At 40.6% G+C, this 14339-nt stretch overlaps 1 protein-coding gene across 1 annotated transcript; it reads left to right on the top strand.

The window, feature by feature from the left end:
- Positions 1–1437: 1437 nt before the first annotated feature.
- On the top strand, positions 1438–13389 carry LOC142523790 (uncharacterized). The gene is made up of 6 exons (XM_075627521.1): positions 1438–1682; positions 1733–2019; positions 2731–3384; positions 12351–12430; positions 12559–13092; positions 13189–13389. Exons 1-6 carry the CDS (start codon positions 1438–1440, stop codon positions 13387–13389), a joined length of 2001 nt encoding a protein of 666 aa, XP_075483636.1.
- Positions 13390–14339: the final 950 nt, after the last annotated feature.

The raw sequence follows: 14339 nt of genomic DNA, 5'->3' as shown, positions 1-14339 counted from the left end.
GTTATGATTTGTAATTGATGTCTGTTGATATGGTATTGACGGGGATACTGAGATTCTGTCGTTATACTGTGATTTGAATTAAATCCGGATTAACCAGATTCAGTGTTGAATTGAGAATGGAATATTGATATTATGATTTTCTATATGTCGTTTCAGATTTACAGAGACAGTCTTGAGTTCAGAATTGATATTGCTTCAGACCGAGACTACAAACGAAAGGTATAAGTCAATGTGGTATCGGGAGATCGACTTAAGTCGGTTTAGACTTGAGTTTCCCTAAATCACATACTTTACTTTATTGCATTGATATTTGCATTGATTTGATTGATGTACTTGTTTTCTTGATTTATAGATAACAGGTATTAGACGAGTCATCTTGTGACAGAAGGGCCTGATAGTGGCGGGATCGCCACGGGCACATTGCACAATGTCACAAGATAGTGTATGGGCGATAGTGCCAAAGTCTGTCACCGGATGATTGGCTATCGATGTGGATAGAAATGTGGCTTCTTCTATTACTGGTGATCGGTACTGTATCGATGTGGATAGAATCGTAACTCTTCTATTACTGATGATCGATATCATATCGATGTGGATAGAATCGGAGTTTCTTCTATTACTGGTGATCGATACTATATCGATGTGGATAGAATCAGAGCTTCTTCTATTATTGGTGATCGATACCCTATCGACGTGGATAGAACTGGAGTCTTTTCTATTACTGTTGGTCGATATGGGAATGCCAACTTCTGGAAACCGGGATCCCTAGACTAGGATTGAGTCTAGTCTGAATTGTAGAGTTACGAGTATTGTTGACAGTCTGATATTGATTATGTTTCAGATTTTGATACATATTGCTGTTATCTGTTACATGCTTTATATTTGTTTATATGATTGCATGTTTCGTTGATTTATACTGGGATTATATTCTCACCGGAATTATCCGGCTGTTGTCTGGTTTGTATGTGTACATGACAACAGGTGGGACGGGATCAGGGTCCAGGATATGAGGAGAGATCGTGATAAAGTGGAGAATTCGGACTTTGATGTATATAAGATTTTGGCACTTGATAATTAGATGTTGAACCTTAGTTTTTACTGATTTGTAGACGGTACATGACTTGTACTTTATTTTATACTGAGTTGTATATTAGTTTGATTTCACTACATTCTGCATTAAAAATAAAAAAATTATATGACCCTAATTACTTGATTAGTAAATTGATCCTGTTGACGATTAAGAAGTGATTAGCGTCCGGGTCCCCACAGGGACCGAGTCAGATGCGCCACGTATATGCTGAGGCATGATTTATCCTTGTGGTGGGAGGGAGCAACGCATGAATTTGATTTGGCTACCCTCGCGTGGAATCAGTTTAAGGACATCTTCTACAACAATATTTTCCGGCTGATATCAGGGGACGCCTGACACAAGAGTTCATGAGTCTACGACAGGGATATTTGTCTGTTGCTGAGTTTATCAGGAGGTTCGATCAGGGCTGTAACTTTGTGCCCCTTATTGCGAGAGATGCAGCTAAGAAGCTGAGGTACTTCATCGATGGCCTCAGACCCAGCATACGCCGGGATGTCATGTTGATGAGACCGGCTACTTACGATGCTGCCACTGTTTGTCCCTTTCAGGCAGAGCATGCCCTGAGGGATATTGACGTGGAGATGCAGCGGAAGTGACATCAGGCCCAGCAGAGTTCTCAGCCTCAAAAGAAGCAGTTTACAGGGCCACCCAGGAATCAGGGTCAACAGAAGCCCATTTCAAGAAACCGGGGCAACAGAGGCCACCACGGGCTCCAGGGGCCCCCAAGCTAGAAGAGAAACAACCCTGCAAGCAATGCAGCCGATTCCAGTTCGGTAAGTGCACATGGGGGATATTCAAGTCATTTATCTGCAAGGATGAGGGCCACAAAGCTGCAAACTGCCCTAGGAACAATGGCCTTACTATTAGTAGAGCCTACGTTATGCATGCCGAGGAGGCGGAGGCGGAGCCAGACTCGACAATGATCATTGGTAACATTCTTGTTTAAATTCTTTTATCGTCTTGATTGCATGGGATGTTAATTTGGTTGAGTATATTACCTTTGGGACCGAGAACTTAGAATAAAGTAGGTGGCATTCTCTAATAGGTGGGATTAAGAGTTGAATTGACTTAATTAAGAATCTTAAGGGATAAATTACGATAACTGAAAATATAGGGGCTAAGTGAAAAATCGAGAAGTTAAGGGGCGAGATTGTACAGGGCCGAGATTCAAAGGGCTAAAACAAAATTTTCAAGAGTCAAGGGACTGAATTTGAGGGAAACGAAAGTTCAAGGAAAAAATTCAGAATTTTTGAAAATTCAAGGACTAAATTGCAAATTTTAGAGGTTGTTTTGTTTTTTTCGATGAATGGGGGCTTTTTTCGCATTTTCTGGAATTTTAGGGATCAAAATAATGATTTTCGAGATTTTAGAGCCTAAATTGATTAGATTCGAATTTTATTGGGGCTAGAATTCAAATTTTCGAAAAATAAAGGAACAAATTGAAGTAAATTTGAAACTTTAGGGTTGAAAATGCAATTTCCAAAAATTATTAGGGTCGAATTTTGTAATTTTTGAAGAATTACTAGGATTAAAATGGAAATTTTCGAGAATTTTGGCTAAGTAACGATAGAAATTTCTTAAGTATCAACACTGCTCGGATTTGATGGTATGCATTTTCGCAGAAATAATATTTATTTCAGGTATAGCCACATATTCACTGCTAGATTCCGGAGCTACACATTCATTTATATTCGAGACTTTGTCAAGTGACTTGGTTATCGTACCAGAGGCCATGGATTTGGGTTTCAGAGTTTCGATTCATTCTGGAGATCAGATGTTTACATCGAGGATAGTGAGGAATATGGAGCTTCGTTTGCAGAAAAATGTTGTTCAGGCAGACATGATTGTGCTACTGGTGCCTGAGTTTGACATCATTCTGGGTATAGACTGGCTTTCATCAAATGAAGCTTCGATAGATTTCCGACGGAGGTCAGTATCTGTTCGACCGCCTAGCGAGAAATCTTTTATTTTTGAGGCAGCAAGGAACAAGCAGATGACGCACATAATTTCTTGTATCTGTGCGAGAAAACTGATGAAGAGAGGCTACCAATCATTTCTAGATAGTATTGTGACATTGTCTGAGCCAGTCAGTCAGAGGCTAGAGGATGTCGAGGTGATCAGGGATTTTTCCAGTGTCTTTCTAGAGGATGTTTCAGGCATTCCACCAGATCGAGAGGTGAACTTTTCCATTGAGCTGATGCTACGTACAGTGCCGATTTCTAAGGCACTCTATCGTCTAGCACCTACAGAGATGAAAAAGTTGAAGGATCACATTCAAGACTTGCTGGACAAGGGTTTCATTCGCCCGAGTTTTTCATGGGGCGCACCGGTACTATTTCTGAAGAAGAAAGATGACAACATGCGGCTTTGTATCGATTACAGAGAACTGAACAGAGTCACAGTCAAGAGCAAGTATCCCCTGCCTAGGATCGAAGACCTATTTTGTCACCTTCAGGGAGCATTAGTGTTTTCGAAGACAGATCTTTGATCAGGATACCACCAGCTGAAAGTGAGTGTGGGGCCCTTAGCTCCTAATCGTTATTACAATGCAATCTGATTAGGGTTAACTAATTACAGCGGAAAACGAGTTTAAATTTTCTTTACAATGAGCCCAAATCATTTTATTTGAATACTAAAAATAGTATTTCATCTCAAATCATAAAACACGCCCACACGTAATCAAAGCCAATCACATACAAACAACTCATATCCTCGGGACATGCCCCGGTATATAGATACATATACATATATACTTGGAACAAAACATAAACATTAACTCTAACTGTGACTCCCTCCAGAAGCACCCTCTCCGGTCTCCTGATATCCTGGAGTACCTGCCATTGTCCACACACAAAGACAACAACAGCCCCCCTTGGGGGTGAGCAAAGCTCCGTATGGAACAACCAATCATATATACGACAAGTATCTAAACAATGATATATGGTATGCAATGCATGTATGTCGTGGAGGTATCAGGTCAAATGCCCATCCACTGAGCACATGTCAGAATCAATCGAATCGCTATCAAATCAATGCTCGAGCTGGCACACCGGCCAATATGGGATACTCGTATGATAGCGTCGGCAAAGCGCCATCAAATCCCAAATCTCATATCCAATCATATGGGGCCACAATTGTCTATGCTTTACGGGTCATATAATACCGGCATAGTGATTGTGTTCACAAACCCCGGAATCCAATCAAATCATATCAGGGTATCTAAGGATCATAGCTCAATGTGCATGTCATGTATCGATGTATGCATAAAATGATGTGTGTTAACAAAACATTTATTTTATACATCGATATCTCAATCTCAATGTCATGTATGCCACCTCAATCAACAAATAAGGCATATAGACACATAATCTCATTTCAGTCAATCAAATCAATCCGACATATATCATATAATACAGATACCTGTCGTATGTTATCCGATCGCAACATACCTCAATTCTTCGTTTTCAGTTGATGTAGCCTGAAGATATCGATATTACACTTTATCTACATCAATAACATACTCATTCCAATCAATAACATACTCCAAAATCATTAATATGAGTTTCAAATATCATTTGAAACTTCAAAAATTCATATCAAATTCAAATCATATCATAATTCAATTCCGACTTCGAATATAAGTTTCTTGTCGGTTATTCTACTACATATAAGAAATTCAACTTCAAATACATGTTATTCCAGCACTTTGATATTTAGAGCTGCTGGAACCAGAAGAAAATTACCTCAATCAGAAGCCCTCAACGCGAAGATCACAAATATATAATTTGTTTCGCGTTTAGACAGCGCTTCGAAGTCGATTTGGACGGAAGAAAATCAAGTTTCTTTTCTCTTTCTCGAAACCTCTGAATTGCAAATGAAGAAAGAAAGAGAAGAAAAGTTACTCTTATCCTCATCTCTCTCGCGCTCAGGCGGTAGAATTCTCGCGCCCGAGCGCGAGACATTCTGCCCCCGGATTTTACTTGTGCCGCGCTCGGGCGGTCAAAAATTACCGCTCGGGCGCGGTGTGTTCTGTCCGAACACTAAAATTTCTACCTTGGCGCTCGGGCAGTCACTTTCTACAGCCCGGGCGCCACATCTTCTGTACAAATATTTATGTTTGTACTATATTGGCGTCCGGCTTCTCTACTCGAGCTCTTACAACGTCAACTCATATTCAATATTCATTTTCTCAATTTCATTGTCATAATATACATCAATTACATAATCACATAACAATTTCATGAATTATCGATAATCATATAAGATTTACGATAATACGATACATGGTCCTTACATTTCTCCCCCTCTTAAAAGATTTCGTCCTCGAAATCTCAAACATCTTTATATACATAACATTGGCAAACATACGTATGTCACCAGTTATAGTACATATCAAAACTAAAATCAGAAAAAGGATCAGAATACATCGAATACAATGGAACAGATGTCATAGAATCAAACAATTGCGGATACGAATCTCGCATCTTGCTCTCCAATTCCCACGTTGATTCTTCAACACCATGTCGTGTCCATTGCACTCGTACTAAAGGAATCGATTTATTTCTCAATATCTTCTCCTTTCGATCCATAATTCGAACAGGTTGTTCGACATAGGAAAGAGAAGGATCAAGTTCCACCTCATCAGGTGCAAGCACATGTGATGGATCCGGTTCATATTTCATCAACATAGAAACATGAAATACATCATGAATGACAGATAAAGCTGGTGGTAATGCCAATCGATACGCAAGATCACCAACTCGATCCAGAATCTCGTATGGACCAACATAACGAGGAGATAGTTTCCCTCGCATGCCAAATCGAACAGTGCCTCTAAAGAGAGATATTTTCAAAAACACTCTGTCACTTTTCTGGAATTCCAAGGGTCGTCTTCGTTTATTCGCATAACTCGTTTGACGATCCTGAGCAGCTTTCATCCGCTGCCGAATCAACTGAACCTTATCGTTCATTTCCTGTATCATTTCAGGTCCAGTCAATTGTCTCTCACCAATCTCATCCCAGAATAACGGTGATCTACATCGTCTCCCATATAGAGCTTCAAACGGTGCCATACCGATACTCGTCTGAAAGCTATTATTATAAGAAAATTCAACCAATGGTAAGACATCTTGCCATCCCATTCTGAAGTCCATCACAATCGCATGCAACATATCCTCTAAAGTTTGAATCGTACGCTCAGTTTGGCCATCAGTTTGAGGATGATAAGCAGTACTCATAGCCAAAGGTGTACCCATCGCCTCCTGAAAACTACCCCAGAATTTAGAAGCAAATATGGGATCACGATCAGATACAATCGAGACTGGCACACCATGCAGTCTCACAACATTCTCAATGTATAAACGGGCCATTCTCTTATAAGGATAAGTCCGCTCATACGGAATAAAATGCGCAGATTTGGAAAGCCGATCAATAATCACCCAAATAGTATCACAGCCCTTGGGCGAACGAGGTAAATGAGTCACAAAATCCATAGCGATATGTTCCCAATTCCATTTCGGGATTTCAAGACTATGGAGCAATCCTCCCGGTTTCATTCTCTCGGCTTTTACTTGCTGGCAGACAAGACATTTCGAAATAAACTCAGCAATGTCCTTCTTCATACGTTTCCACCAGAATTGAGGTCTCAATGTCAAATACATCTTTCGACCTCCAGGGTGAATACTGTATTTGCTACAATGTGCTTCTCGAAGAAGGGCAGATTTCAACTCAGAGTCGTCAGGAACTACCAGCCGACCACTAAGTCGTAAAAAACCATAAGACGAAATCTGAAATCCAGACTGGTGTCCAGCAGATACAAGTTCTTTCGACTTTTGGATCTGAGCATCGCTTCGTTGGGCCTTTCGTATTTTAGATATCAAGTTCGGCTCAATTTGCAATGCTGAGACAGTGACAGAATTCCAATTCGAGTGAAAAGTCCAACCAGAAGTACATGTATCTTCATGTACCTTGGCGACACAAACAGATGCTAAAACAGAATCATGAACTTTCCGGCTCAGGGCATCCGCAGTAACATTCACCGATCCAGGGTGATATTGAATCTCACAATCAAAATCCTTCAGGAGATCCATCCACCTGCGTTGCCTCATATTCAAATCAGATTGAGAAAAGAGATATTTCAGACTCTTATGGTCCGAATAGATAACAAACTTTTCTCCGTACAAGTAATGGCGCCAAATTTTCAAAGCAAACACAAATGGCAGCCAATTCGAGATCATGAACAGGATAACGTGTTTCGTGAGATTTCAATTGACAAGACGCATAAGCAACCACTTTGCCGTGTTGCATCAGAACACAGCCCAAACCTTTACCAGACGCATCTGTACACACCACAAATCCTCCGGTACCTGAGGGAATAGTAAGCACAGGTGCTGTGGTCAATCTCGTCTTCAATTCGAGAAAGCTAGCTTCACATTCATCTGACCAAATGAATCGCTAATTCTTCTATGTCAGTTGAGTAATAGGTTTAGCTATTTTCGAAAATCCCTCGATAAAACGTCGATAATATCCCGCTAAACCCATGAAGCTACGGATCTCAGGAACATTCGTAGGTCTCGGCCAATTCAATACAGCTTTGACCTTCCCAGGATCAACAGATATGCCATGTCTCGAAATGACGTGGCCCAGAAATACCACTTTGTCCATCCAGAATTCACATTTGGACAATTTAGCATACAAATGACTAGTACGAAGAGTTTGAAGTACCAGTCTCAGATGTTCAGCATGCTCCTTTTTCGATTTCGAATATACCAGAATATCATCAATAAACACAATAACGAATCGGTCAAGATAATCTCGGAAGACGCGATTCATTAAATCCATAAAAACAGCAGGAGCATTCGTGAGACCATAAGGCATAACCAAGAATGCATAGTGGCCATACCTCGTACGAAAAGCAGTCTTGGGCACATCTTCGTCTCGAACACGTACTTGATGATACCCAGAACGAAGATCAATCTTCGAGTAAACATAAGTACCCTGAAGCTGATCAAACAAATCATCAATACGAGGAAGTGGGTACTTGTTTTTCACAGTAGCCCGATTCAGTTGCCTATAATCGATACACATTCGCATAGTACCATCTTTCTTTCGAACAAATAAAACTGGAGCTCCCCAAGGTGATACACTCGGTCGAATATACCCCTTATCGAGAAGATCCTGCAATTGTTCTTTTAATTCTTTCAATTCCAATGGTGCCATGCGATAGGCTTTAGAAATAGGCGCAGTCCCCGGCACAAGATCAATACTAAACTCAACTTCTCGATGAGGAGGAAAATCAAGAATCACATCGGGAAATACATCCGGGAATTCTTTCGCAATAGGAATCTCAGATAAAGAAGACTCCTTCTTCGAAATATCAATAGCATAGATAAGATAACCCTCATCTCCGCTAGTCAACAATCGGGACATTTCCAAGGAAGATACCAATGGAATTTTGTCTTGGGAACCCTTGCCATAAAAATTCCACTTGGGTCCATCAATCGGTCGAAATCGAACCACTCCATGACAACAATCAACAGTAGCTCGATTTGTTGTCAAGATATCCATGCCAACAATACAATCAAAGTCGTGCATTGGGAGGACAATCAAATTCAGAAATACCACATTATCCTCATATATCAATACACAATTATGCACAACTTTCTCAGACAAAATAATCTTCCCTGCTGGCGTGGCTATCGACAAAGTATCATACAACGGGGTACACTCAATATCGTGAGATGCAACAAATGCATGAGATATGAATGAATGAGATGCTCCTGTATCAAATAAAACACGTGCAGGATAATCGCAAAGCGTGCAAATACCTGCAATCACGCCTCCAGGAGCTTCTCTCGCCTGATCCTCAGTCATGGTGTACACTCTCACTTGGGGAGGAACTTGGGCACTCTGACCACCCGGTCCTCGATATCGTGGGACACTCGACTGCTGAAAAGATGGAACAGGAACATCAGATCTCATCATAGTACTAGGGCCACCTCTAAATCCTGGCTGGGGTTGAGCAGAAGTCGTACCCCTGTTCGGACATACTCGAGAGAAATAACCTTCCTGCCCACATTGATAACAAGTACCAAACATACCTCAACACTGCTCGATAGTATGTTTACCTCCACAATGACTACAGTAGGGAGCAATCACAGGAGTCCCTCGCTGTGATCCACTCGAACTTGAAGAAGACGAAGAAACAGAACCAGTCTTCTTGAACTTCTTACCTCTCGGCCGCAAAGTAGGCTGCTGAGCTGACACCGGAGGTGGAGGAGTATACTGTGGACCTCCTCTCCTAAGTCCAGCCTCGGCTGCTTTGGCTCGTTCAACTGCCTCTGCGTAGTTGGTAGGCAATCCAGAAACAACATAAGTATATAAAGCAGGATGTAATCCATTTACAAACCTGTTATATTTTGCCCTCGCATTCCCAGCTACGTGAGGTGCATACTTCAACAGAGTAGAAAATTTCGAAGCATATTCTGCAACAGTCATCGTTCCCTGCTGCAGACTATTGAATTCATTCTTCTGAGCAGTATAATAAGAAGGAGGGGAATACTGCTCCAAAAACTGGGCCTTGAAGACATCCCAAGTGACTTCAATCCCGGCCTCTTTCAATCCAATCTCAGCGGCTTCCCACCAAGATTTAGCTCGGTCTTTCAGCTGATACAAAGCAAGTTTCAGTCTCCGAGCCTTGGAATACTCAACAATATTAAACAAGTGCTCGATATCCTTCAGCCAGGCCTCAGCTCTTTCAGCACTCTCAGTGCCAAAGAACCTCGGTGGTTTCAGATCCTGGAATCGAGCCATCACAACATCCATGGACAACCTTTCAAATTGTCCAACTATCCTCTCAGTACTGCTACTCGCAGTCTCATTTGTGGGATCCATCTACAAATCAAATGATGAATATCAGAAATCAATATCAATCTCATAATCTCATCCTCTCATATCGTCAATCTCATCAAATACTTACTCAATTCAAATCAAGTACGAGCAAGTAATACAAATAATTCAAACACAAGCGCACAATTCATTTGTGCCTATTCAAGTGGACACAAAACTCAATCGAGCATTCTCAGCTATGCTCTGATACCATCTAGTGTGGGGCCCTTAGCTCCTAATCGTTATTACAATGCAATCTGATTAGGGTTAACTAATTACAGCAGAAAACGAGTTTAAATTTTCTTTACAATGAGCCCAAATCATTTTATTTGAATACTAAAAATAGTATTTCATCTCAAATCATAAAACACGCCCACACATAATCAAAGCCAATCACATACAAACAACTCATATCCTCGGGATATGCCCCGGTATATAGATACATATACATATATACTTGGAACAAAACATAAACCTCAACTCAAACTGTGACTCCATCCAGAAGCACCCTCTCCTGGTCTCCTGATATCCTGGAGTACCTGCCATTGTCCACACACAAAGACAACAACAGCCCCCCTTGGGGGTGAGCAAAGCTCCGTATGGAACGACCAATCATATATACCACAAGTATCTAAACAACGATATATGGTATGCAATGCATGTATGTCGTGGAGGTATCAGATCAAATGCCCATCCACTGAGCACATGTCAGAATCAATCGAATCGCTATCAAATCAATGCTCGAGCTGGCACACCGGCCAATATGGGATACTCGTATGATAGCGTCGGCAAAGCGCCATCAAATCCCAAATCTCATATCCAATCATATGGGGCCACAATTTTCTATGCTTTACGGGTCATATAATACCGGCATAGCGATTGTGTTCACAAACCCCGGAATCCAATCAAATCATATCAGGGTATCCAAGGATCATAGCTCAACGTGCATGTCATGTATCGATGTATGCATAAAATGATGTATGTTAACAAAACATTTATTTTATACATCGATATCTCAATCTCAATGTCATGTATGCCACCTCAATCAACAAATAAGGCACATAGACACATAATCTCATTTCAGTCAATCAAATCAATCCGACATATATCATATAATACAGATACCTGTCGTATGTTATCCGGTCGCAACATACCTCAATTCTTCGTTTCCAGTTGATGTAGCCTGAAGATATCAATATTACACTTTATCTACATCAATAACATACTCATTCCAATCAATAACATACTCCAAAATCATTAATATGAGTTTCAAATATCATTTGAAACTTCAAAAATTCATATCAAATTCAAATCATATCATAATTCAATTCCGACTTCGAATATAAGTTTCTTGTCGGTTATTCTACTACATATAAGAAATTCAACTTCAAATACATGTTATTCCAGCACTTTGATATTTAGAGCTGCTAGAACCAGAAGAAAATTACCTCAATCAGAAGCCCTCAACGCGAAGATCACAAATATATAATTTGTTTCGCGTTTAGACAGCGCTTCGAAGTCGATTTAGACGGAAGAAAATCGAGTTTCTTTTCTCTTTCTCGAAACCTCTGAATTGCAAATGAAGAAAGAAAGAGAAAAAAAGTTACTCTTATCCTCATCTCTCTCGCGCTCGGGCGGTAGAATTCTCGCGCCCGAGCGCGAGACATTCTGCCCCCGGATTTTACTTGTGCCGCGCTCGGGCGGTCAAAAATTACCGCTCGGGCGCGGTGTGTTCTGTCCGAACACTAAAATTTCTACCTTGGCGCTCGGGCGGTCACTTTCTACCGCCCGGGCGCCACATCTTCTGTACAAAATTTATGTTTGTACTATATTGGCGTCCGCCTTCTCTACTCGAGCTCTTACAACGTCAACTCATATTCAATATTCATTTTCTCAATTTCATTGTCATAATATACATCAATTACATAATCACATAACAATTTCATGTATTATCGATAATCATATAAGATTTACGATAACACGATACACGGTCCTTACATTCTCCCCCTCTTAAAAGATTTCGTCCTCGAAATCTCAAACATCAGTTGTCTTTGTGTGTGGACAATGGCAGGTACTCCAGGATATCAGGAGACCGGAGAGGGTGCTTCTGGAGGGAGCATCAGTTTGAGTTGAGGTTTATGTTTTGTTCCCAGTATATATGTATATGTATCTATATACCGGGCCATGTCCCGAGGATATGAGTTGTTTGTATGTGATTGGCTTTGATTACGTGTGGACGTGTTTTATGATTTGAGATGAAATACTATTTTTAGTATTCAAATAAAATGATTTGGGCTCATTGTAAAGAAAATTTAAACTTGTTTTCCGCTGTAATTAGTTAACCCTAATCAGATTGCATTGTAATAACGATTAGGAGCTAAGGGCCCCACAGTGAGAGAGGCTGATGTTCCCAAGGCAGCTTTCAGGACGCGATATGGGCACTATGAGTTTATGGTAATGACCTTTGGACTAATGAACGCGCCATCGATCTTCATGGATCTCATGAATCGCGTATTTCATCCGTATTTGGATCAGTTTGTCATATTCTTCATAGATGAAATTCTGATCTATTCGAAGAGCAGAGAGGAGCACAGTCAGCACTTGATGACAACACTACAGACTTTGAAGGACAGACAGTTGTATGCCAAGTCAGCAAGTGTGAGTTCTGGCTGGACAGAGTGGCATTCCTGGGCCACATAATTTCCAGAGATGGAGTTGAGGTTGATCCCAGCAAGGTCGAGGCAGTCAGAGATTTGCCAGTGCCTAAAAGTGTGACCGAGATCCTTAGTTTCTTGGAATTGGCTGGGTATTACAGGAAGTTTATTCAGGGCTTTTCTTCTATTGCGGTGCCCATGACCACCTTGACGAAGAAGAATGCCAAATTCAATTGGGGATCAGATTGCCAGGAAAGTTCTGAAAAGCTGAAGCAAGCATTGACTTCAGCGCCAGTTCTATCTATGCCATCAGGGCAAGGGCAGTATGTACTATATATAGATGCTTTGCAACTCGGTTTGGGCACAGTTCTGATGCATCATGACAAAGTGATGGCCTATGCGTCCAGACTATTGAAGGTTCATGAGAAGAATTACCCGACTCATACCCTCGAGTTGGCAGCAGTAGTATTTGCCATGAAGATTTGGAGGCACTATTTGTATGGGAAGAAGTGCAAGATTTTCACCGATCACAAAAGTTTGAAATAATTCTTCACACAGAAAGAGCTGAATATGAGAAGACGGAGATGGTTAGAACTAGTGAAGGACTATGATTGCGACATTATCTTCCATCCGTGTAACGACGCACTAAGTAGGAAGATTGCAGTGATTGCACAATTGTCTGTACAGAGACCATTGCAGACAGAGATCCAGAGATTTAAGCTTGCAATTTATGCTAGGGGTGATGCTCCTAATCTGTAAGTCTAAAAAATTCAAAATACGTAACATGACTGCATGTAATCTAGGGTTTTACTAAAATATGTGTTTAATTATTTTATTGCATGTACATGTGGTTTAGTTCATGGTTTATTTAAAGTTTCATGTATTAGGATTTTAAGTTGTATTTCGCGCTCGAACGAAGAACGAAGACAGGGGATAATTATGAAAAATAATTTTAATTATTTAATATATGGTGTAATTAATTGAGAATTTAGAAAATGGGCCTTGGTGAAGTATTTTTACTCGCAGATCTTATTTTAATCGGTACGCAAATTTTAGCGAGTCGCAGAACTTTTTGAGAGTTCGGGCAATATTTTCAAAAACGTACCTAAACGAAATATTTTTCGAGAATTTTTTTGGGCTTAATGGGATTATTTTGTTGCTTAATGGGCCAAAAATCCTTTTAACCCATTTAATTTTTATTAAAGGCTCATTAATGCATAATTATACAACTTAAACACCATTATCCAACCCTAAACCTACCTCATTCCTCACGGACATCCCTCCCCACAGCAGCAGCATCCTTTCGAATTATTCATCAGATTCTCCTTCAAGTTTCTCTCTATTTTTTCAAAGAAATCCCTCCCCATCTCTCCGGTGTACGTCTTACGCAAAAGTCTCTAAGGTTTCGAGCTTATAAACACAAAGACACGCCATAAATCCCTTTTTTTCTCATCATTCATGGTAATATATGATGATGTGTGTGTGTTTGCATGAGGAATGAATAAATCTTTTATGTTGAATCGTTTATGCATCGTTTTGTCACGAATATGCATTTGTTGACATGTAACTCACGGGTTTTTTTGTTGTTGTGTAAGGGGCCGCTGATTTGTGATGCTAGGGGGCTTAACACATCAAAGGTTAAGGTATCTAAGTGCTGGAGTCAAGGGTCGGTCGAGATAAGGTGAAGGCCGATGGGTTTTGTCTAGGGT

The sequence above is a fragment of the Primulina tabacum genome, chromosome 14 (assembly GCF_025594145.1).
Source record: "Primulina tabacum isolate GXHZ01 chromosome 14, ASM2559414v2, whole genome shotgun sequence".
Classification (NCBI taxonomy): Eukaryota; Viridiplantae; Streptophyta; class Magnoliopsida; order Lamiales; family Gesneriaceae; genus Primulina; species Primulina tabacum.
The sequence above is the reverse complement of the archived record's forward strand: the minus strand, read 5'-3'. Positions and strand labels throughout refer to the sequence as shown.

Coding starts and splice junctions, on each gene's coding strand:
- LOC142523790 (XM_075627521.1), top strand. CDS start 1,438: ATGAGTCTACGACAGGGATATTTGTCTGTTGCTGAGTTTATCAGGAGG. Junction 1,683..1,732: donor GACGTGGAGATGCAGCGGAA/GTGACATCAGGC, acceptor AGCAGTTTACAG/GGCCACCCAGGAATCAGGGT. Junction 2,020..2,730: donor AGACTCGACAATGATCATTG/GTAACATTCTTG, acceptor TATTTATTTCAG/GTATAGCCACATATTCACTG.